The sequence below is a fragment of the Branchiostoma lanceolatum genome, chromosome 8 (assembly GCF_035083965.1).
Source record: "Branchiostoma lanceolatum isolate klBraLanc5 chromosome 8, klBraLanc5.hap2, whole genome shotgun sequence".
Taxonomy (NCBI): Eukaryota; Metazoa; Chordata; class Leptocardii; order Amphioxiformes; family Branchiostomatidae; genus Branchiostoma; species Branchiostoma lanceolatum.
This window is the reverse complement of record NC_089729.1, coordinates 16,337,749-16,360,681: the sequence shown is the minus strand read 5'-3', so window position 1 is coordinate 16,360,681 and position 22,933 is coordinate 16,337,749. Positions and strand designations below refer to the sequence as shown.

Below are 22,933 nucleotides of genomic sequence, written 5' to 3'. Positions count from 1 at the left end.
CGCGATTCCGATTCCAGACAAGAAATGACCTTAGGGTTGGTACAGGGTAGCTCTATAAAAGCCCCTGACCTTGACTTTCAGTGACCGTGATCTGATGTAAGGATACCGACGGAAGCCGCGAATTGGTGAAAATCCGCAGAATGCCGGATGGAGCCAGAAAATGCAGTCTGAGGCTCGTACTTTTAGCTTTAGATCGAAACAAGATGTGTAAGCGGGGGAATACTAGAATGCTGTGGTTGTCTAGTTGCACCTTCATCAGATCGCAACGATGTATGAAGAGAGATGATATTCTCCAAGCAGATCTAACGGTTTCAAAGACCGTATCCAACTGGCAAAATGAGTTTCAAAAAACTCCAATCTCCTTTTGCCAGTTGGATACGGTCTTTGCAACCGTTAGATCTGCTTGGAGATTAGAGAGATGAGGCGTATAACACACGTTACACACACACACACACACACACACACACACACACACACACACACACACACACACACACACACACACACACACACGCGCGCGCATACATACATACATACACAGAAACAAGTAGCGTTAACATCTACAAACTCATACATAGTGTAACGTATTCAGGAGATCCCTTTCTTCCTCTGTGGTCAAGATATGAAGGTTTACCAACCTTTTTTCTCTCAGTCGTGTTGTGCGCGGACTGTGTTTATTTTTCGTTCACCTTTTCAATGTCAGACAAAGATAACAACCTACATTCCGACCTTGGACAGTGTCACCAAAACAATGACCCAATTTTGTATCGAAACTATTTTTCTCTACCTTGACACTATATCGTCATCTTCCCTTATGGTCCCTTCCTTTCAGAATTCAAGTGTAAATTTTTTCACATCCGGCGAGTCGAGACTCGACTGACAGAACTTCGCGGAAAAATAAGCTATCAATTTATCAGCTCACGAATTTGAACGCTAGCGCGATATGTATGGTGCATGTCTGTCATTTCTCCGAGATAAGAAGAATCACTATGTAAACACGTGTAGCTGCGTGTAGGAGTAGGTATGAGATAACCACGGACCATTGACCATACGTCAAATCCAATTTCTGTCACACGAGTGCACTTATTGGTCTAATGATGTTAGTGTTTTTCCCTCGCGAAGGTCTATTTCCTAAATTGACTCTCTGTGGAAGTTAGCGGCTTCCAATATAGTAGTGATAGACCTTATAGGGGACGAATAAATCGTACAAAATTGACTCAAATATGGCATATTTGTATGGAGAATGATTTACTAATCTTTACAAGAGTATTTAGCAGACAAGAGGAGTTTCAATGATAGCTAGGCCCTGAGGTGTCTACCCATCACATACTGGGTGTAAACCTGGCTTACGGTGTGACCTATTCTCAACAAGAGTCCTGTCTGGGGGGTAAATAGAAAGTCTACAGGGGTAACTGAACTTCTCTGGTAGGATATTTTCTCTGACCAAGGAGGTTGCTCTGACAAACTTCATTCATCGACCAATTCTACTACACGTCATCTCTGCGTCCCGACAGAAGGAAGGTATAGAGGCTGCCGTTCCCCCTAAATGGTATCGTCCATTGTCTCCCACTCCTGAAGACCAGCCTGTCTCAAAAAAATCCGTACGCAAAGTTTTGGGTCCACCGCATTCCTGAGGGCTGAGGTATGACTACAGACGACCGTAGGACGGACAAAGGAAGCTCTCCTGGGGTTGGCGAAGGGCCCATTAGCCCCATCTACTAATGTCGGGTCCATCAAAAGAGAGTGTAGAAAACCACATGTTAGATTTAGTACATTCTTATGATCTACACAATTATTCTACACATCAAATGATGTAGATAAGGTGACACTGAAATGATACACAAGAAACAACGATTTTCTATAATGCTTTTCAGATTGATAGTAAAACATCCTGCTAACAAGCATAAAATCGTACAATGTTCGTTTTCAAGCTTGCCGTTTGTAGAGATGTAACATCACTTTTTACTGAGGAATAAAGCTTGATGATATCAATACGCAATAATCTTTTTTATCAGCATCTATTTGTATACTACAATGTATTGTATTCACTCCAAGAATTATACCCTGAAATGTGTGGATCTAGCTAGATTTTTCTATCGGTTCGTATTTGTATTTTCTATTTATTGGTTCGGCATGTTGCCAGGGTTACCCAACTAGCCAGAGGCTATTACTAAGGGCGAACCCATGTGTGGCCGACTGTAGGCTTTTGGACCATCGCACACCGGGGCATGCCCCTACTCTTTTTCGAAAGGTGTGGTGGGTTCTTTTACGTGCGCGGGGTGTGGCTCTCCCCAAACACGGGACCTCCATTTAACGTCCTATCCGAGGGACGTCCCTGGACAAAGCTAGGTACTCATTTACACCTGAGTGAAGTGAGGGATTTGTATGATACATGTGCACTGTGTATTGTATTCACCACATGATGTATATTCTGGAATGTGTATGTGGGTCTAGCTTAACCTCTACCAAGCTCCAGAGGCGGCTGGAAAGAGTAGAAACTGGCCAAATAGACAGAAAAACATGAAAGAGGAGTTAGTCTGCTATAGGGGCACAGTGGATGGCATATTGGACCCTCTCTCCTTAGCCAACTCCCTTGGCATACCTCACTCTATTACTAGTATTAGGCCAATTTCTACTATTTTTCCAGCCATCCCGCGGGCCTGGTAGAGGCTAGGTCCATGGTCAAAATCTGTAGCCTCACTTAATTTATTGGCAAAACCCCAGCGTCCAGACGTATCAAATGTGATAAATGTGATATGCATTATTTCCTGACGTTTTCCGGCAAGTTGGCCACCCGACCGACACGTGTCCATGGTGTGTTATAGCCAGAAGTAGCCGCGTCTGTGCACTTGAACTTCGGGTCCGGTAACCGCCATGTGTTAGTGATCATCCCGGGGAGAAAAACATGCGGTGTAACATGGCAACAACATAACGCCTTCTGCAGATGTATTCTTCAAGCAGATGTATTGTTTGGGTTCACGTTTAACGTCATTTTGATGTTTTCCTTTCACAGATTGACTGATGTTGAAAGTTCGACTGATGTTGGTAGTCTGGCGCGATGAGGCACGAAAAGAAATGTGCCGTAGAAAACGTTTTTGGTTTGCCATTTACTGATTGTAACTGTAGCGGAGGATCATTCAAAAACGATATCTGTAACTCGTAGCTGCAATAAGGAATACGCATCCAGAAAAACAACAACGATAAAACGTAACAGCACATCGAACGGTAATAGAGACTACTAGTATGAAACAAAAAAGTGTTCATGTTATCGTTGAATGTAAAATATACTTTAGACATCCTCAAAGACTCACGTCCAATTTAGATTTCTTTGATTGTTGAACTTGAAGTCCAAAAAGCCGTTGTCGTTGCTGACCGTCGTTTCGATTTTGCAATGCCGCCCTCCGACCTTCTATCAACATGTTCTGTACCGAGGACAGATACACTCCTCTAATAGCTACAACACATGGGTTATTATACGAACGTTAACGGCTTTCAGACAAGAAGTTGAGTGATTGTAGCCCATTTTACGTTGAAAGGCAAATTAATCTTACTGTTCGTACGGACCTTCTAAATGAAACATCTGGCCAAGTTCAGAAGAAGAAAAATGGCGCTGTTTAGTGACTTGTACAAACAGGAAATAATAGGAGAGTAGGTGATTGATACAGTAGTACTTGCTCACGCAGCGCGATAAAATTGAAAACTTCGAAATTCGTTGGAGTTGGAAGGTATCCTCAACATAAGTGGTTTAAGTGCGCCACCTGTCGTCTGCACTTAGAACGACACATTCAGATAAGAGAGCGGGAGGCAGTTAGCTAATCTCCAAGCAGATTTACCGGTGGCAAGACGTTATCAAAAGTGCCAAAACAGGTGGCCAGTTGGATACTGCTTTGCCCCTTTGGATACTGTCTTGCCATTGGGAAATCTGCTTGGAGATTACAGTTTGCCAGAGTGCAAATAGAAAGGAAAAACACTCAGAGTCGGCCATACTACATTGGAGCAGCACGGTATGAAAACCTGCTATAGCCTCTTTTGTCCTATTCGCGAGAGTGGAAAAAAGAGACTCGGCTTCTATAATAGGTTTAACATCGGAGTAGGTACTGATAATATCCTAATATATTTCTAAATATATTAAAATACACCAGAATGACATCAGCAGTACCATTTATTTACTTGTACATTGTACATATACCCTGTAGCACAACACCACATCATGGTGCATCAGATGTTTGGAGTTGGACAATACAATTTCAAGTAATACCCAGTTACCACATATTGCACTTTACCTTTGCACATCCACCGTGAAAAATATAATACTAGTGACACATCCTTTTTTTATGTGCAAACTTTTACAAAACATAGCCTTCCTTTCTTAAAAATACATTGAGTTCACAACAAGAATAGGTATGGATATAGAGATAGTTATACATAAACTTACAGTAAATATTTCATTCCACTGAATGAAAATAGCAATTAAATCATATTGGTATACACACATGTGCAAGCAATTTTACCAAGAACATCTTTGACATTTTTACACATTTAAAAGGCTTATTACACATTTGTTCTCCATAAGTTATCTGCACTTGATATAAACATTAAAGGCAACCTAAGCAATATTAGAGCGCTGAAAGTCATATATTCAAAATCAATTTTTTTCTGATTTCTGCCCATAGTAAGTTTAGATAACACTATACCATCACATATAGACCATCATGGAGCATAAATGTGATGTCGTTGGGTGGTGGTAACTCATTGAAAATCTGAGCACTTGGAGGCCAGCCATCATTTCAAATCTTCCGAACATGCACGATTCTGACCGATAAATCCCGAACGCATCCGAAGAAATGATCACGTGGTCATGGCTCAATGTGCTTGGGCATTGTGACGTCACGCGGCCGGAAGTTACCGAAAATTGTCGACAGGAAACCGTTACGGTTGGATTCTGGGCTGATTTTTTGGGGGACCCAATAAATAAAATACTCCTTTTGTGGCTTGCCTCTGTGCTATTTTTAAACGCCCAAAGTCTGAAATAATGATGCAGATGTGCTAGAATGGGGAAGCAAATGTCAGTTTCAACCTCATAAAACAGAATTGTTTTCCCCAGCATATTTCAAGTTTTACCCCCTGAAATCGCTTAGGGCACCTTTAACAGTCATCTCAAGACTATTTCCTCTGCATATTACACATCAATAAATAGCATTTCATAACCACAAAATAGTATCTCGCTAGAGCAGGAATGTTTGCAGCTTAAAGTAACAGATATCACTATATATCTTGAAAACAAAGCTTCAAGTAACAAAAAGGGTAGCAATACAATAATGTCTTTAGCTTCTTAAACTTAAGAAAGTAAATATACCTTGTAGCTCATGTTACGATCTATGTTGAAAATAGGCAGCTTAGTTTTTAGTATTCAAGGAAATGACACATAGTGAGTTAAATGCTGCATTGCAGATGTCAGGGTGCATTTCCTGGGTAGATAGAGATTTTATCATCTCTATAACGTTTTAATCCTCTCTGAGATACCGTCAGCTCACAAAACTGCTATCCACAAATGTACGAGACTGAAACACCCTGCCGTATAACTAAAGCCCCCATCTCATGGGACTAGCAGCCCATTGGCGACCTCGCTGCACTGAGCGATTTGACCGAGCGCTCAACGAATTACATCAATATAATAAAAAAAATCTTTTTACGCTTTGTTTGTTTTGTTGTCTTTTTAGTCATACTGCATGGAATTCCCATCATAAAATGAACGATAGACACTAATCCAATTCAGGTTGCATTGAGGTCGCCCAAATACTGCGGGTCCAGCGAGATAGGGGCCTTAGAGGAAGGGTTCCGTCCACTGCATCTGACTCTAATCGTGATGCTCTGACTTCTTGAGCATGTTCACCCTGTTCCTGAGGGATATGGTGACTGTAGCAGAGCCCTGCTCCCAGGGTTCCCCATCAACCTGCACAGGCATCTTGGTCCCTTTCTGGAGAGTCAGCTGGGAATGGGGTAAAAGAAACAAATTAAGTCAGATACTGGAAATATTGATGAAGGTTAGACATCCAGGTGCATATTGATTATATATCACACAATTAATCTATTCATACAATGATACTGGAGGTTGAAATATCATTGCATATATGCCATTGCTTAGTGAGTGACTCTAGATAAAAGTACTTCTTAAAGGCTACCAAAGCAATTTAAGAGCAAAAAAATGGAAATGAAAAAAAAATGCTGAAATCTTTATTGTAGTGACATTTACTAACACAGTGAGTTTCTATCACATTTGTGTAATGACTTCATACTTTGAGCATTTTAAAACCGTGCAAAAACATGATCCCCTTAGTTTCGCGAGCCTACAAAAACCCCGGCGACGATTTTCAGTGAGTTCTCACATTACGACGAAGTCATATTTTTGCATCATGGACGTTGCTTTGTGATAGTGTTGTTTGAACTAATCATGAATAGAAATGACTAAATAAATTGACTTTCAAAATCCGATTTTCGGGCCCTAATATTGCTTTGGTTGCCTTTAACAAACAAGCATATAAAAAATTCCTGACACCCTCCCACATTTTGACCTTCGTCCTGACCTTGACGACCCTAGCCTGTCCCAGCCTGATGGGGTCAGCCATGGCTATCCTGACCTGACCCATGTGGAAGGACGAGTGGAGACCAACCACCTCCAGGATTCCATCATTGAAACTGTAGAGGAATAATGTAAAAAAAAGAGTTCTGTGACCTCATACCTTTGGCAAATGACATTAGCCTTTGCAACAGATGTATTCTACAGGTTTCTCATTGATTATGCAGATATGGCCCTCATTTTCAAAGGTCATATCACTTTATGATGAGGAACCAATGAAACAGTAGCATAGTACAAGATCCTTGTACTGGTGATTGACCAATGACACAGCAGCATAAAACAATTGACCAATGGAACAGCAGCATAGTACAAGTTCCTAAGTGAGGGACCAATGAAATTGCAGCATGCACAAGTTCCTTAGTGCTTGGCCAATGAAACAGCAGCATAAAACAATTTCATTAGTAAAGGGCCAATGAAATGGTAGCATAGAAAAGGTTCCTCAGTGAAGGACCAATGAAAGGGCAGCATACCTGGCAGGTGGAACATCCTCCTCACCTGTCCCGCTCCACAGGTTGAACCCCCCCGCCCATGAACTGATGTTCAACACCACGATCCCCTCCAACTCCGGCAGGTTCACTGTCCGACCATCAAGTTCAAGCTAAGGCAAAAACAAACTTCATCAATACACAAGCTGCACTGGCATCTATGCCAAGAAACTCTCTTTAAATTTGAGTAACTGCTTCATAATTGCCATGTTTAGCATGATATGAGTTTATCAACACAGGTAGTAAGTTAGTAAGATGAAGGGTCATGGTAAAATCGTTAAAAACCTATAGAAATATAGGTGTAGAAATATTTAGAATGTCAAACAAATGTTAGAAATTGTTCCAAACAGTTACTTATCTCAGATTTTTACAAAGGTTTTGAAAATGTTAGAACAAAAGGCAACAGACATGTGGAACAGACTCTAAGTAATAAATTTTAAATATTTGTACATTGGGGATATCAAAAGCTGCATCATATTTTCTTTGTAAGATGAACCTCACTAATTCAATTAAATGGGATAGACTTTTATTGATTAATATCATATGGACCAAATGTTGCCACTTAACATTTTATTACTGACCTTGACCCTCTTATGTAGATCCACACAGGCCTGCTCGAGTACATCGATGGCTCCATAGCTGAAGTACCAAAACTGGAACAGAATTTTGAATGGTTCACATTTGAGAACATTCCTTGATATTTCCTTGTAAAAACGTTTAAAAAAAGTCAAGATGAAAATAGAGGGCCGGTAAGAAAAGTTGGAGCAGACTTTTCCCCTGCACTCTTTTTTAATGTTTATATCCAAGTTCAGTATCATTTTTCTCAATATAAGAATCAACTAGAAAGGTAACATTTTCAAGCAAATACATAATCATAATGTAATTACCTTCACATAGACTAGCATAATAGCAAATTACCAAACTACTGTAATGTTCATTCTTACTGAAACACATATATGAAATTCATATTTTTGGTGACCAGCCGCTCCAGCTCTGTCCTGCCACTTGCTACATAATGTCATCAAACATCACAGGGTGTCTGTTACATGTCTAGTAACCATGGTAACAGCCATCTGGCCCAGGTCATTGACCTTATATTTGTTTGGAAAGGAGGAGGAAGAGAAAACGGACCAAAAACAATATGTTTCCCTTCCTCGAAGGTAAATGTAACAAATTAAACTGTTGAAAAGCTGACCTTGTTGAATAGTCTGCTTGTGAAGAGTTCAGGTCTGGTCTGACGCTGCCGGTGGAAGTTGAGTGCCACTAGCGCATCACAACCCATGGAGAAGTAGTTATTCATGGCAAGTACCTGATACAACAAAGGTCATGAAGTCAGATATATACTATCCCTTAAATTTTCTTAAATGTCTTTACAGCATTGAAACACTGCAATTTAAGTATGACTTGATAGGAGGCTCTCTTTAGAGTCATAGACCAATTTCTCTTCACATTGACTGTATTCATGGCAAGTACCTGATACAACAAAGGTCATGAAGTCAGATATATACTATCCCTTAACCAGATGAATTTTCTAAATGTCTTTACTGCATTGAAACACTGCAATTTAAGTATGACTTGATAGGAGGCTCTCTTTTGAGTCGTAGACCAATTGCTCTTCACATTGACTGTTGAGTATTATGAACCCTCTACATTTGGTCTATGGCTGCATGGTATGTACATACAACTGGAACTGTGAATAAAGATGTAATAATGACAGAAACAGGGAACCTTCAGGATGTGCTACAAGGTTGGCACTTACCTTAGCTGGTCTTCTTATACCAAAATGTCTCTGGTGAATGATACTGACTGTCCATCTATAACATAAGCAGCAAAACACAACATCAGATACATCACCAAAGACTTCAAAATGATAAAAAAGATACCATACAATTACATTTAATACATTCATAACATGGATGAGTTGTTTATCTAGTAGTTTTCCCGCCTTTAGTATCTCCCACCTGCGTACCAGGCGCCAAGACCCCGGATGTAGTTTTCTACTCTGTACAGATAGTTCTGAGTTCTGTCAATACAACATGTGGTATCGTATACTTGTGTGAGTTGTGATCTTTACCTAGTTTAACATGGGTCACTTTGCCATTCATAAACATACTGATGTCATTATATTGTTTATAATATGAATGAATATGAATAATGAAGAAAAAATGAATATAGAAGAAAAAGTACCAGGTCACCTTTTATCATCATCATACACAAGGAAGTGCTTAAGCTTGTTTGTGAAAAAAAATTATCAACCAAAATGAGTGAAGCTTACCTGTCAAATGGTGTCACCTCTGCATGTGCGATGTCTGTCAAAATTTCGTCTAAGGATTTCTCTCCGACAAACCCCTCTCCCCACCCCTGGACCCTGGCCAGATCGTTCCCCGTACCCAGGGGAAGAACTCCTATCAGTGGCTGGTTCTGGGAGAAATAACACCAGGTGTGAGCGTTGTTCATATATATAAGTTCTTTCTACATCTCACATTATCTTCAATATAACATCCTTGGTGTAAAATCTACTTCTTTACTTTGTTATAATAGAATCAACTGAAGAATTGCAGGCTGATTAAAAAACAAACACAATTTAACCGAAATAAAGTTTTGGCCATTAAGCTTTAATCAAAGCTTTAAGGCTGCCTTTATTTACCTCTTGAACAATATTGTAAACCAAACTTTGGCTATGAACTTGTAAATGGACTTTTTAAAAGCTGATACTCAAATCAGCATCACCATCAAACCTGACCTTAGGCCACACCAATTTAATTTCTTGGTTTCATAATTTTTTTTTTTCTAAATTTTTTTTTTTTAAATAAAAATCCGTTAACCAAGAAATTAAATTGGTGTGGCCTTACCTGTAGTTTGACCCTGTCCAGCGCCCCCAGGACCCACCCCACCGTCCCATCCCCTCCACACACCAGCAGACGGCACTTGTAGGTTGGTAGGAGGCGAAACAGTTCCAGTCCCGCAGTGGGACTCAGCGAGTGCAGATCTATAACCTATATAGACATTAAGATGTACATCAAAATTTGAAAAGCGGCCAGTGGATAATCTAGACAGCAGTTGAATACAAGTATTCCCTCAAAAGAGCATCATCAAACGTAAAAAATACTATTATCAAAACTTGAAACACTAGATCTGCTAGTATACAGGCTTTTCATGATGACATCATTTGCGCCAAGGCTTCAAATTACAAATATAACCATTATGACATCAACAACAAGCCTTTATACATGCAACATTATAAGACTCCCTTGCTTGAGTATAGCTGGAATATACATTGTTCTTGCCTCTCATGACTTAAGTTAAGAAGAAGAATGGATTACTCTGCCTATTTCCCACCTGAATAGGGTTCAGGACCTCCCTAAACTCTCGTAGTAGATGCTCCCCCATGTTGTTTCCGCTGCTGGGGTTGGCGAACACGATAAGCGGACTCCAGTTGGAGATCCTGACGGGCGGGTAGAGCTTGGAGACGCTGAGGTGGCGACGGCCACGTATCCCCACTAGCTGAAGACCCACGCTGTACGGAGGGATGATCATGCTTCGGTAGTGCCCAAAGTCACATCTCTTGTCTTCAACAGCTGGAATATATTAGAGAAACATGTAGATGTACATTTGCATGTGAAAAAAATCATGACCATAGCATGATTACTCAGTACTCACTCAGATTAGTTAAAGGATTTTCTTTAATAAGGTCTCATAGTCCCTAAAGCATATTCAGAACTTGAGACACCAAACTCTGCTGCAGTACCAAAGATAGCCCCAAGGGGTTTGTAGAATCATATCATTTCACTGATTGGTCAAGACTTAAGAAAGCAATACATTCATACTCATAACTTCTTGAGTTATGCTTTTAAACCACAATCAAAACAACAAACCCTACAAAAAAAAAAAAAAGTTTCATGCACAAAATTCAGATTTGATTTTTTTCTGAAACTAGCAATTTTGTTTGTTATTGACTGCTATTGACAGGTTTCATTACATTAGACCTTTTGACAATAACATAAGTATTATTTCTGATCTTCATTTAACAACTTAGTCTTGTTTTTGTATTCTATGCAACTAAAACTTCTGAGAGATTTTTCTGGTGATGATCATGTTAGAATTGCTCAAGAACATGTGCATGTAGTTCCCTACATTTTGATCTACCAGGTACATGTATTTCAGTTTGACCTGTGAGTTGTGACCTACCGCAACAGTCGTGTACTGTCCTCTGACACCAGATACATCGACGATCACACAGGGTTGGGTTCATTCCACACTGCACGCCGCAGACGAAACACACGCTGCACAGCGGCAGGTTTCCCCGCGCCCACACATGGTCCATACTGGTTCGTCCAGGGAGGCTCAGACGTTTACAGGGGAAGAGTTTGTCGGCGGCGTGAACGCAGTCCTCATCGGTACAGATACCGCAGGAGTCGCAGTGAGCTCCCTCCATGATGTGCTCTTCACACACACTGGAAAAGGTGGCAAGGTGCTTTTCAGGCAGTCCCCCGAAAGTGCGAAATGGAACGAAATGGAACGAACTTAAACATGTTACAACGTTCCTTATATTTCGCTATCTACTGGTATTTCATTTCATAATGTTACATATGTTTTAGTTCATTCCATTTCGTTCCATTTCGTTCCATTTCGTTCCATTTCGTTCCATTTCGCATTTTCGGGGGACCCCTTTTCAGGTTAGGTTTAAAGTTTGACTACAGGTTTTGGGTTCGATTCCCAAGCAGGCTCCGATGTCATAACCTTTGGAGACACACTTGTCTTACACCTATTTCCTCACTCAACTCAGGTGAAAATGAGTATCTAGCTACGATTTTTTAATAGGGACGATGGGATGTGATGGAGGTCCTGTATTTGAGGAAGCCACACCGCCAGCTGTAGCACGTTAATGGTAATTATAAGAATCCCACTGCACTTATCGAAAAGAGTAGTGGTTCATCCCTGTGAGACTGGATCAAACCTATCAGTCTGGACTTACAACAGCAAACACCTCTTACATATAAACATACTAACGTTATATAAGTTTAGTGGTGCGTACCTAAACCCGAGTTTAGCTTTAGGTTTGGACTCGAGTCCAGAGGTTAAGGTTCAGGTTCGGACTTGAAAGTCCGGACTTGAACCAATGGATGTGTGCTACGAATTTTTTTTTCCCGTTTCATGTAAAATTGCATATCGGCATATATTTCACATGCAATTTGAAAACTATAATATGCTAAATTATATACAGTCAGTAATTAATGCAGAAGTTCAGTTATAAACACAAAACAGCATTTTTTCCAGTGCAAATTTCACGATCTAAGGCAGCTTTGAAATGGTTTAAAGCAAAAAGGAGTGTAAAAGCGAGAGATTTTTTTTCAAGTCCGGACTTGATTTCAGATGTTTAGGTTTTTTGGGACTTGAACCTAGAGGCTAAAGGAACAGGTCCGGGGTTTAGGTACGCACCATTATATAAGTTATAGGCTCTCAGATCTTAAGTCCAGATAAAAGTGTACTAGCAACAATGATAAGCAAACGCAAACCCCTGGCTACTCTATACATATAGACAGTTATAATTGCATTGTCATGGTCAGTTGTCAAGAGATAAACGACTTAATACCTCTTCCCTTTCACAATTTCCCTTGAGTATTATCATAACATAATTATCCACAAGCTCAGGCGACATATGCCTGTGTGAGACATTCTTTATCAACTGCACTGAATGTTTGTATGCAATGCTCATAATGCGGGCTCTAAATGCAATGTAACTTTGCGGTGGCTTAATGTTGACAGTTTTTGCAGTAACGTCTTCACCGCAAAATAAAACCACATCAAAAATGCTTCTTTTGTCTTCTGCCCACCAACCACAGCTAACACTCGGTTTTTCCTACAGTGAAATAAAATCACCGTGAACTTATGCATTAACAGTAGACCTTCACTGGGGGACACATCAAAAGCTGTGCTTTGAGTGTAGCAGAGAAAATGGTATTTTACTGCAGTTGATTGTCAGTGTGTTTATTGACCTATCAACGTCAAAGGAATATTAAATAAATGTACCTTGTAATCTTATAACATGATTAATTCCACCAGGGTACTAATTCCGCCACCCTGAAGATACGTCCAAAGATATCCAACCCAACGCCCCCCAGTATAATGCGTGCCTTACCTAGGGAGTGCTGCACTGAGATCTCTCAAACACATTGTTTTTCAAAGTGGCGGATTTGTAACCCGGCGGATTAATGTTTTAAAAGGTCTCATTCATGTATTACTCCAAGTGGGTACCCTAAAAGAATCCGTGGCCAGAAAATTAACGACTGCATGAACGTGTGTTTATATCGGTGGGAAATTCTCTTTTAGCCAGTCCAGCCGATCTCAAGCGTCAAACTGATGAAAGCTTGTTTGTATCTAAAGAAATTAGCAGGCAAAGTTTGGCAGCCGCGCGCGAGGTCGGACGTACACAGCCGGCCATTGTAGGTGATGCGGTCATGCACTTACAGCTGGAAAGTGCATTTTTGGGGTTGTAGCTAAGTGCAGTTTGTAATTGCTATAAAAAGAGATTCTATGCAGTGAAACTGTTGGCAATTTTTTTACATGATCTAGGGTAAATGCTCTCAACATAACATGAATTTGGTGCATTTTCTGTAGCTTCATTACGAACGCGCCCTTGTAAAACACGCATTATAACATGTAAGCCTATGGGGCGAAAAAACTCATGAATGAGACCTTAATGGAGGTGTTAAGCTACACAAAAACGAGCCACACCTGCAAAATGTCGGCCGGGGAAAGATCTCCACCTGGTACCAGCGGTGTCCCTTGGTGACATCTCTGACGGGCAGGTCCAGCTTTCGGCGGGAACGCAACACGGTCACCACCACCGTCACCGTGAAGATGTAGGCGATCCACAGGAAAATCTGGAACGGCTCCGAGCTCAACTCAGGGATAAGAAACATTCCTGTTTCTTCGTTCGTTTTGTGTGTACTGTATGTAATTTGTTTACCACGCCCGGTTAAGCAAGATGGCTAACCTTCTTACAAGTCGCTACATGTAGCAAGGGTGAAGTGCCAACGGTTACAAGAACAGAAATTCTGGCTTCATCTGACTTCTTGATCTGACGTTAGCATAAAAGAGACGCATGGTGAGTCACAAGAGCAAGCACAGCTTGCATGACGTGTCCTTATGTTATGGCGCGCCCACACTCTTGTCAGACGGTAAACATCTAAGTCTGCCCAACTCTACAGCCAAAGACAAGACGAGGTTTTGTGGTGTCAAATCAAGAAGAGAAGTCTACGAACGTAGTAGCACTGTCCCAGGTACATCTGAGTGGGAGAAATGACGTTGACTAAGTCCAGGGGCAATGTTTTCCTGATCAAAATTCAAGTTTTCCGCCATCTTTGATGTGGACTAGCCCATACCTTACAGAGGGTGTTAACGAGAATAGTTACTTAGTAGATACATGAACGAAAAGCTGAATTTCAAAAAAAGTAATTTAAAAACTTGACCAAGAACTTGTTAAGAAAACCATGCTATCCTCAAACTTTTGGTGATTTCTTACAGATCTAAGAAATATACATTTCCAACCGGTCCCCTAAATTCTATTGGAAATGACCACAGGTTAAAGGTCATATTCATTGGACACCCGATGACATCAGACCAACAATCTACCTTAGACTACATATTGCTCTCTGGCAGCGTGAAAAGTATGATAAGTAAAATCGTTATTGATGAGGAACGCACCCTTAACTTAGGTAGTGACCACAATGTAATTACCCTGTATCTTAACATCACAAACGCCCAGTCGGATAACAGTAAACACAGGAAAATACCTAGGTGGAACATCACACCCACTCAAGACTGGACTACATACAGGGAGGAGATCACTAAGACATTTAAAAACTGGACCCCATATGAAAACGCACCGGTTCAAGCGATATATGACGATTGGAAGAGTAAAGTCATTGAGGTTGCGAATAGAACTATTGGCAAGAAGCTTATGAGGTTAGGAAAACAACCATACGTTTGGAATGAGGAGATAGAAAAAGCCATCTTTAACCGTAGAGAAGCAAATAAGGCACATAGAGTATGGACTAAAATGGACCCTCACATTAGAGATCAGGACCTCGGGGAGGAACTATGGGAGAAGTACCAAGAAAAAAGAAACCTAGCGAAGAAAGTTATTAGGGATAATATAATGGCCAAGAAGAAGCAGAAACTGATGGAATGTAATAAGAGAGGGGGGAAAGCCACTAGGGAATTCTGGAACATGCTTAGGCCCAAGGTTAGAAAAGGGAGACCCAGCACTCTGTGGTCAACCAACACAGACAGCAAGCATCTAATTTCTGGGAAAGAGAATCTTAAGACTAATATTAAGCAATACTGGAAAAACCTTGGAAAAATGGAAAACTGAGCTTTACATGGCAGTGAGGAAGACACATTCACCACTATAGTGAAACTATGCATTCCACCTATCCGTTCGGGAGATTTAACGTGTAAAACAAATGCTCATATAAACGAGTTTTCCTTTACAATAGACTCAGTTGAAGCAGCAATCAAATCTACGCAAAACAACAAAGCCCCAGGAGATGACCAGATTGTAAATGAATTTTTGAAAGAGGGAGGATACGAAATGCTAAAATCAGTCACTACTCTCTTTCAACACTGTTACAGCAAGGGCGAGATTCCGTCAGACTGGCACAAAGGTATAATAGTTCCAATACATAAAAGTGGAGATGTGAAAGATCTTAACAATTACAGAGGCATAACTCTTACATCATGTGTCTGCAAAATCTTCAACAAGGTAATTGAATCACAATTGTCCGACTTCCTGGAAAAGAATAACATCCTGGGGGAAATACAAGGGGCCTTCAGGAAAGACAGACGGCCAGAGGATCACATCTTTAGCTTAAAGGGACTAAACGCGATCCGCAAATCTTATGGTAAACCCACTTACATGGCTTTCTTGGACCTCTCCAAGGCCTTTGATCTAGTTTGGCGTGATGGACTAAAATTCGTACTAGCACAAAATGGGATCAGTGGAAAGGCGTGGAATATTATAGATAAGATTTATGAGAAAGTAGAAAACAAAGTTAAGTTCGACGACCTAGAGACAGACTACTTTGATTCAGATATTGGTGTTAAGCAAGGCTGTGTCCTGTCCCCTATTCTGTTCTGCCTTTACATGAACGAACTAGCGAAATCCTTAAAACTTCACGGCCTTGGTATTCAATTTAACAGAGACACTTTAGTAAGTGGACTCTTCTTTGCTGATGATGTCGTACTCTTAGCTGAAAATGAACAGATGCTTAAACACATGTTACACATCACAGCCGACTTCGGAGTGAGACTCAAGCTTAAGTTTAATGAGAAGAAATCAAAAGTCCTTATAGTAGGGAAGAAACTGGATCCGTCTAGGAAGTGGAAGATGGGGGACCTCAGCCTAGAAGAGTGTGAAAGCTATAAGTACCTAGGAATACATATATCTAGAAACCTGAATGACAGTATACACATAAGGGAGACCCTTAAGAAGGCTAATAGAACCACAGCAGCATGCAAGTCTACAATAATAGGCCACAACAGTTTTAACCGCTTTACTTATGGTGACACACTATGGAACAGTATCATTGTACCAAGCATAAACTATGGTAGCAGTATCTGGGCACCCTCGTCAATTAAGGACAGGACCCACCTTGAAAGTTTACAATACCAATTTGGCAAATTCCTGTTTAAAGCCCCGAATGGTACAAGTAAAGCTAATGTGTTTGGTGAACTTGGATGGGAATCTATTACAAGCTTACAGGACAAACTTAGACTAAAATACTATGACCGACTCGTAAAAATGGAAGACCAGAGATGGCCAAAACTAGTACTTCTTCAAATTTTTGATATGATGAAGAAAGGGAAAACTATACAATGGTACTGGGTTAAGCACATGAAAAATCTTCTCACATCTATAGGACTGGACCACATATGGTGTAACCACTCACCTATCAACAAACACTGGGTTAACTCAGCACTAAGAATACATACCGCCCAACAGAAACTTTTTAAACACCATGGCCTCTAGTAAACAGACTGTGATCAGTAACAAGCATGAGCCCAGATTTGAAGACTATCTAAAAGACTCCACAAACACAGATGGAAGTATATTAAAATTCAAAGCCAGAGCAGAAGTTTTAGAACTAGAAGGTAGGAAACTATCCTGGAAAAAATACAAAGGAAATGGAAAATGTACCAACTGCAACCTGGAAGAGGAAGAATCAGTACATCATTTCCTATTCATATGTCCTAAATATACCAGAGAAAGAGTCTCCATATTCACCAACCTTGAAACAGAACTCACACAGGCAGGGGGAGTTCTTCTATGGGAAGCATTTACATCTAGTAACACTGAAATGAAAAAACATCTACTCTTAGGATACAAGGGTCCATGGGATACAATCATTGATGTACTTGCTAAGAGGTACATCCACAACGCATGGCTTACAAGGAGCTGCAACACCACAAGTTAATGTTAAGGCCAACTGTGTTCCATCTCCACTTCACTACAGTTTCAATTAAGTTCACTGTTTTATGCAACCTTACATCTATGTAACTACTCTATCCACGCCATGTGATCTCTACTATTATTTTCAAATTGATTGTCTAAAAACCAGCTATGTTGCTTATGTAGACCATTTGTCACCCAGCCTACTTTTTGTTATGCCTATTATAGTTACACGATAACTATGGTTTATCATTGTTAAATCTCACTACTCTCTGTTGATTGTTATCAGTTACTATGTAACATCATATCCTCAAACCACAGCTTCATGTAAACCTAGCCCGTTATAGCTCTTCGCACTAACTGTTTACACCCAGATTACTGCCAAGACTCCACTGTTATTATTTATATTATTTTCACCTCCCCCCCCCCCCCTACCACTATGGTTAAATAAGTAATCCACCTGCCACCCAGCTGGCACTGTTTATCATACTCCCCTCGAGTTGTGTATTGTTATCCATATCAATTTCGTTTGTTTTTAGTATATAGATTCCATTGTTTCCTGCTTCAGCTAGGTATTGAAATGTTAGTTAAGGTTTACCATTTATCTGCTATCATTTTATCTATATTTTATTTCTACTGCTATAATATTACTTCTATGAACTTCTTTGGCTCCCATGCACCAGCTAATACTGTTACTTTATTTTTACTCTTCGATACTCTCGACTAGATTTTGTATATTGGTTAACTATGATATCTCAATCTGCGTTAAGTATGTACTTTTAGCACTCGGCGCTGCCGATGTGCCACCGCTTCAAAGGTGAATAAAGTTCAAAGTTCAAAGTTCAAAGAGACAGTCGAACCGCAGGTCACCCTAGAACGCGTTATTCTCTTAGATACGGCGTTTTCCGCGTCACGATTTGACCCCGTTGCATGGGTGTAAACAACCGCCTGTCGTGCAGCAGAATGACCTCAGACCTACATAATGTTTATACTTTTTCACATCTACAGGATTTGCCCAGTACAACCATGTAGAAATTTTGTGTACTTTTATAATAATATTTTGACAGCGAACACTGCGGCCTTCGAAACATTGCGTATTTTTTGGTCAGTTTACTTGTGTTTGTATTTTTCACAGTTCACCTGGATCCAATTAGCTAATCCCACTGTGTAATAGCCCATTTCGTCACCTTTACATTGATACCAAAGTCCCCCGGGTAATTTGAGGAGCAACGGGTTTGCCCCCCAAAAAACTGCGACAATGTCGACTTCACAGTGACGAAATCTGTGCCGCACATCAGAAAGTCTCTTGTGACATCACGCGATTTGCATGCGACTTGTTTCATTCTGATCATCTGTATGGTTGTAGCTATCACGTGCAGAGTTACTTATGACATATCATAGTCACAATTACACAGAAAAAGATTATTAGTGTACTGTATCTGTCTTTTAAAAAGATTAAAATGAGGATGACCCAGGATTTCGAAGCCTGGCGGAATGTTCCATTTCCCAGACAGCCGGGGGTAAACCTGTCTGGAAGCCGTCATACTCAGTCTGCAACCAAGGTCTACAACGGTCAGTCTGCAGTGGACGGCACGCACGGTTACGGGTAAGTGTCAGATATGTTACGCTTCTGGATGAATTTATTTCTGACAAGTTTTGATAACATGAAGGGATTTTAGTTTATATCATCTTCTAGTTTAGTTTCTCGTGCATAGTTTGTGCTATTATGTATTAAACGTAACTATTGTGTGTGCTCCTCGAAAATAGCAAATTATGGCCGTTTTGATCGCACTATCAGGTCTTTAGCCATGGCTAAAGCTTAAACGGTTTTGTAAACGGAGGTCTGGCAAAAAGTTGCTGGATTGATCGCTTACGTAAACTTTGGATTGCATGCCTCTGGCTTTAACATTTTAGTCCATTTTTCGAATAGACGGTTTTAACCCCGTGTGGACCCTGTCACGGCATGTTTTTCATTTATTGAAAACTACAGCATACAAGAACTATACTGCAAATTTTAGCTGCAATATTTCAGTTCACAGTCCGATTCAGTCATTTTTTATGAATCAGGGATGTATTTAATTGAAAAAGATTCATAATGTAAATGCGCTGGGTCGATCAGGTTCCCACGTGCACTTTTCCCTGGCGGTGTAGTCACGTGTCAGATTTGTTGCAATTTTCATAAGCAAAGTTATGACGTATCAGCATTAGGACTGCGACAAACACTTCTACTTTAAGTAGTACTTAACAGTTTTTCAAAGTTAAGTCCATGCCGTGTTTGTCTGAAGGCTTCTTATGTGCTATGTCGTCAGCTCTCAACTAGAATACATTAAATTGTCAAACTATATATAGAAAATTTAAAACTAAACAATCATGACATTCTTTTTTCAAAATTAAATATTTCATTTCCTCAGTACCACCACTACCTTAACCCATAATAATGGCCATCGCATCATATCCAACATTCATGTGGAATAGGGAAATGGGAATGTCATAAAGGTATGTACCTCCTGCAGTATAAGTTTTCTATTTCGTTAAGTTTTTTTGTTATAAACCTAAATTATTGTTCTTATAAGTTATGAGCATCAATTTTAGTACTTTGTTCAACCCTCCTGACCATACAGATTTCATAATGAACTTTTCTGGGGCCAAACCTTTTTATTCACAGACTCGCATCAGTTTTAGGCTTCCCAAAGGATGACATCCATGTACCTAATAAAATCAGCATGGCCTTAGTGATGTCAACCCCTTCTTTGTTTCAGGACACATTCCGAAATGGCCAGGGACACGGAGAATATATTCAGGCATGTAAAACCCCAACAGTGACTCTAACAGGTACTACATATTTATATATATATATATATATATATATATATATATATATATATATATATGTATCCTTTGTTCAAAAGTGTATACAGTAATATTTTTTATAGATAAGGCACCCGATTTAACAATATCATTATCCAATAGAACATTATATTTATAGTATGTTTTAGATTATGAAAGAAATAAGTTCCTTAAGGCATTTTGTTTTCTTGCTATGCAGGTGAAACCAGCAACATTTGGAAGATAAAAGCCACTTCACAGCTTGGACCATGATGGAGGCGGAGGTTAACTACCTTGCCCAAGGGAGAGATGCAGGTGGACCAGAATACTTACATACACCTAACTACTCATGCATTAGGATGGTGTGAACAAACCTGGGGATGGTACATTGTATGTGTAAAATTGTGCTCACACGTCATAAGGAACATATACTGGATGTTAGATACAGTATAGACAACAGTCTTATTGTAAAAATTCATTGCATATTACATATTGCATACTCAAAAAGACCACAAAAAAATGAATATTGATACTGGTTTAATATCTCCAACATCATTATGTTCCAATTGATATCAACAGGTCAACAGATGATCATCAAACATATTTCTTACATTTGATCTATTCCTATACATATTGCGCAGAACATACATTGACGATTAAGTTTCTGAACTTTTAAAGGCCAATACTATCAATGTGATGTACATCATTGAACATAACTATATACTGCCATTGGTATGCATCACAAGTTGTTTTTCTTTTGTCATCTTGAAATACATGGCATACCAGTGGAGTGTTAAATTACATTACTTTAGTGAGGATGGTAGTAATTACAACATAATACATGTTTTTATTTGGTGTAAAATCATTTGCCACAAGCAATTTAAATTCCCAAAACAGAATGAAAAGAATTTCAATAGAAAACCTTATGTCTACATGCACAATGTATAACTAAATGCATTCAGCTTGTTCCTACTCATGATCAGTACATAACCACAACAGGACTGCTACTACAGCACAGGTTGTATTTGTACAGCCATTGAAAATTGACCACAACTGGACTGCTATAGCACATTGTCATGTTGTATTCGCTCAGTAAATCTTCTGCAACAGGACTGCTGTTCCATCTGCAACACAAATTATAACATGTTTTCATATCATAAGGTAATGGTTTTCTTTTTCCCCTGACAAAATTCTTTACTTCAAAATTCACAAACCCGGCCCTGGTGTGACCTTGCCCAAACCCGGCCTTGGTGGTTGCCCGCCCAAACCCAGCCATGGTGTGACCTGGCCCAAACCCGGCCTTGGTGGTAGCCCGCCCAAACCCGGCCCTGGTGTGACCTTGCCCAAACCCGGCCTTGGTGGTAGCCCGCCCAAACCCAGCCATGGTGTGACCTTGCCCAAACCCGGCCTTGGTGGTAGCCCGCCCAAACCCGGCCCTGGTGTGACCTTGCCCAAACCCGGCAAAATTTTCTATGATATAATGTCAAGTAAAAAAGTGGACAACATTTTTCCTTTATGTGTTTTAAGCTTGCCAAATCCAAAAGTTAACTGCATTATTACGGGTAATAACTGACCTTGAAAATACTGTGTGGCGTGTGCCCTCCTTCCCTTGACACTGATGCAAGAGCTTGTGACTGTTCCACACAGTTCTTCATTTGTGTACTGAAACACAAAAAGAATACTTACAACAAAGCAAAGATTGTGGATGTCAACTAGACCAGAAGGTCAACTTCACTGCAACAGTCTAAGCTCTCATGCTTGCCTGTAAAAAAACAGTTTTGTTCAATGTCATCTGACAACAGCTTTAGTAGAATGTTGAAAGGTGATCACAGAAAAATGCAATAATCATTGTTGTAATCTTATGTAAATTGCATGTGTATGAGACAGAGTGTATGAATACAGAAACATGGATCCAAAAGGTCCTAAACACTGCAGACAACACCTGCAACCTGTAAACATTTTCTCTCCATAATATACTTTTACATGAGTCCTGTCTCCACATACTGAGCGATGAGGCATTCGCCATGATCATGGTAGGCAGTTTATGTCTCAGCATACCTAACTGAATTTACTTGAGAAGGATTAGTACATCTACACTGTGCATGTAGTAATGTTTCAAACTCTAAAGTCAGGCATTTTGATGGAAATAGGTTCTTACTGATGGCAAATGATTTCAAGAAACTTGTGTGAAGGGACTTTCCATGACAAAAAGCTACATACTAGTAGTACTTAACTAAACTTTACTAGTAGTTTAGTTACAGTACATCAATTTTGCAACATCTTTTCTAGTAGATGAATACCATAACAGCAAATAATTGTTAAAACTCTTGTAGCATAGTAGAAAGAAAATCAGGTATCAATTGCCTGATGGGCAAACATGTCTTCAATGTTACATTTCATAAAAACTATACTGACAAACATCACTTTTCAGATAAATTCCAACCACCTTTAAGAGATGTACAAATATCTAGATAAGGAGAACTAGACCTAACTGTAAGACTAAAAAGACTAATTATTTGCTCAGTTAATGAT

At 39.9% G+C, this 22,933-nt stretch overlaps 1 protein-coding gene and 2 long non-coding RNA genes across 3 annotated transcripts; 1 reads left to right on the top strand and 2 right to left on the bottom strand.

Annotated features, from left to right (window-relative positions):
- Positions 1–5,765: 5,765 nt before the first annotated feature.
- LOC136439849 (diacylglycerol kinase epsilon-like) lies at positions 5,766–14,528 on the bottom strand. Its single transcript, XM_066435480.1, has 11 exons — positions 13,858–14,528; positions 11,311–11,576; positions 10,462–10,700; positions 9,975–10,118; positions 9,398–9,543; positions 8,882–8,936; positions 8,318–8,431; positions 7,704–7,775; positions 7,108–7,235; positions 6,585–6,696; positions 5,766–5,989 (listed from the first exon to the last, which is right to left on the bottom strand). Exons 1-11 carry the CDS (start codon positions 14,043–14,045, stop codon positions 5,858–5,860), a joined length of 1,596 nt encoding a protein of 531 aa, XP_066291577.1. The 5' UTR covers positions 14,046–14,528; the 3' UTR covers positions 5,766–5,857.
- Positions 14,529–18,631: 4,103 nt separating this feature from the next.
- Positions 18,632–20,951, top strand: LOC136439847 (uncharacterized). The gene is made up of 4 exons (XR_010756587.1): positions 18,632–19,181; positions 19,987–20,071; positions 20,335–20,407; positions 20,622–20,951. It is a non-coding gene; the product is annotated as an uncharacterized lncRNA (long non-coding RNA).
- Positions 20,924–22,837, bottom strand: LOC136439848 (uncharacterized). Its single transcript, XR_010756588.1, has 2 exons — positions 21,976–22,837; positions 20,924–21,525 (listed from the first exon to the last, which is right to left on the bottom strand). It is a non-coding gene; the product is annotated as an uncharacterized lncRNA (long non-coding RNA).
- Between the last annotated feature and the right edge of the window lie 96 nt (positions 22,838–22,933).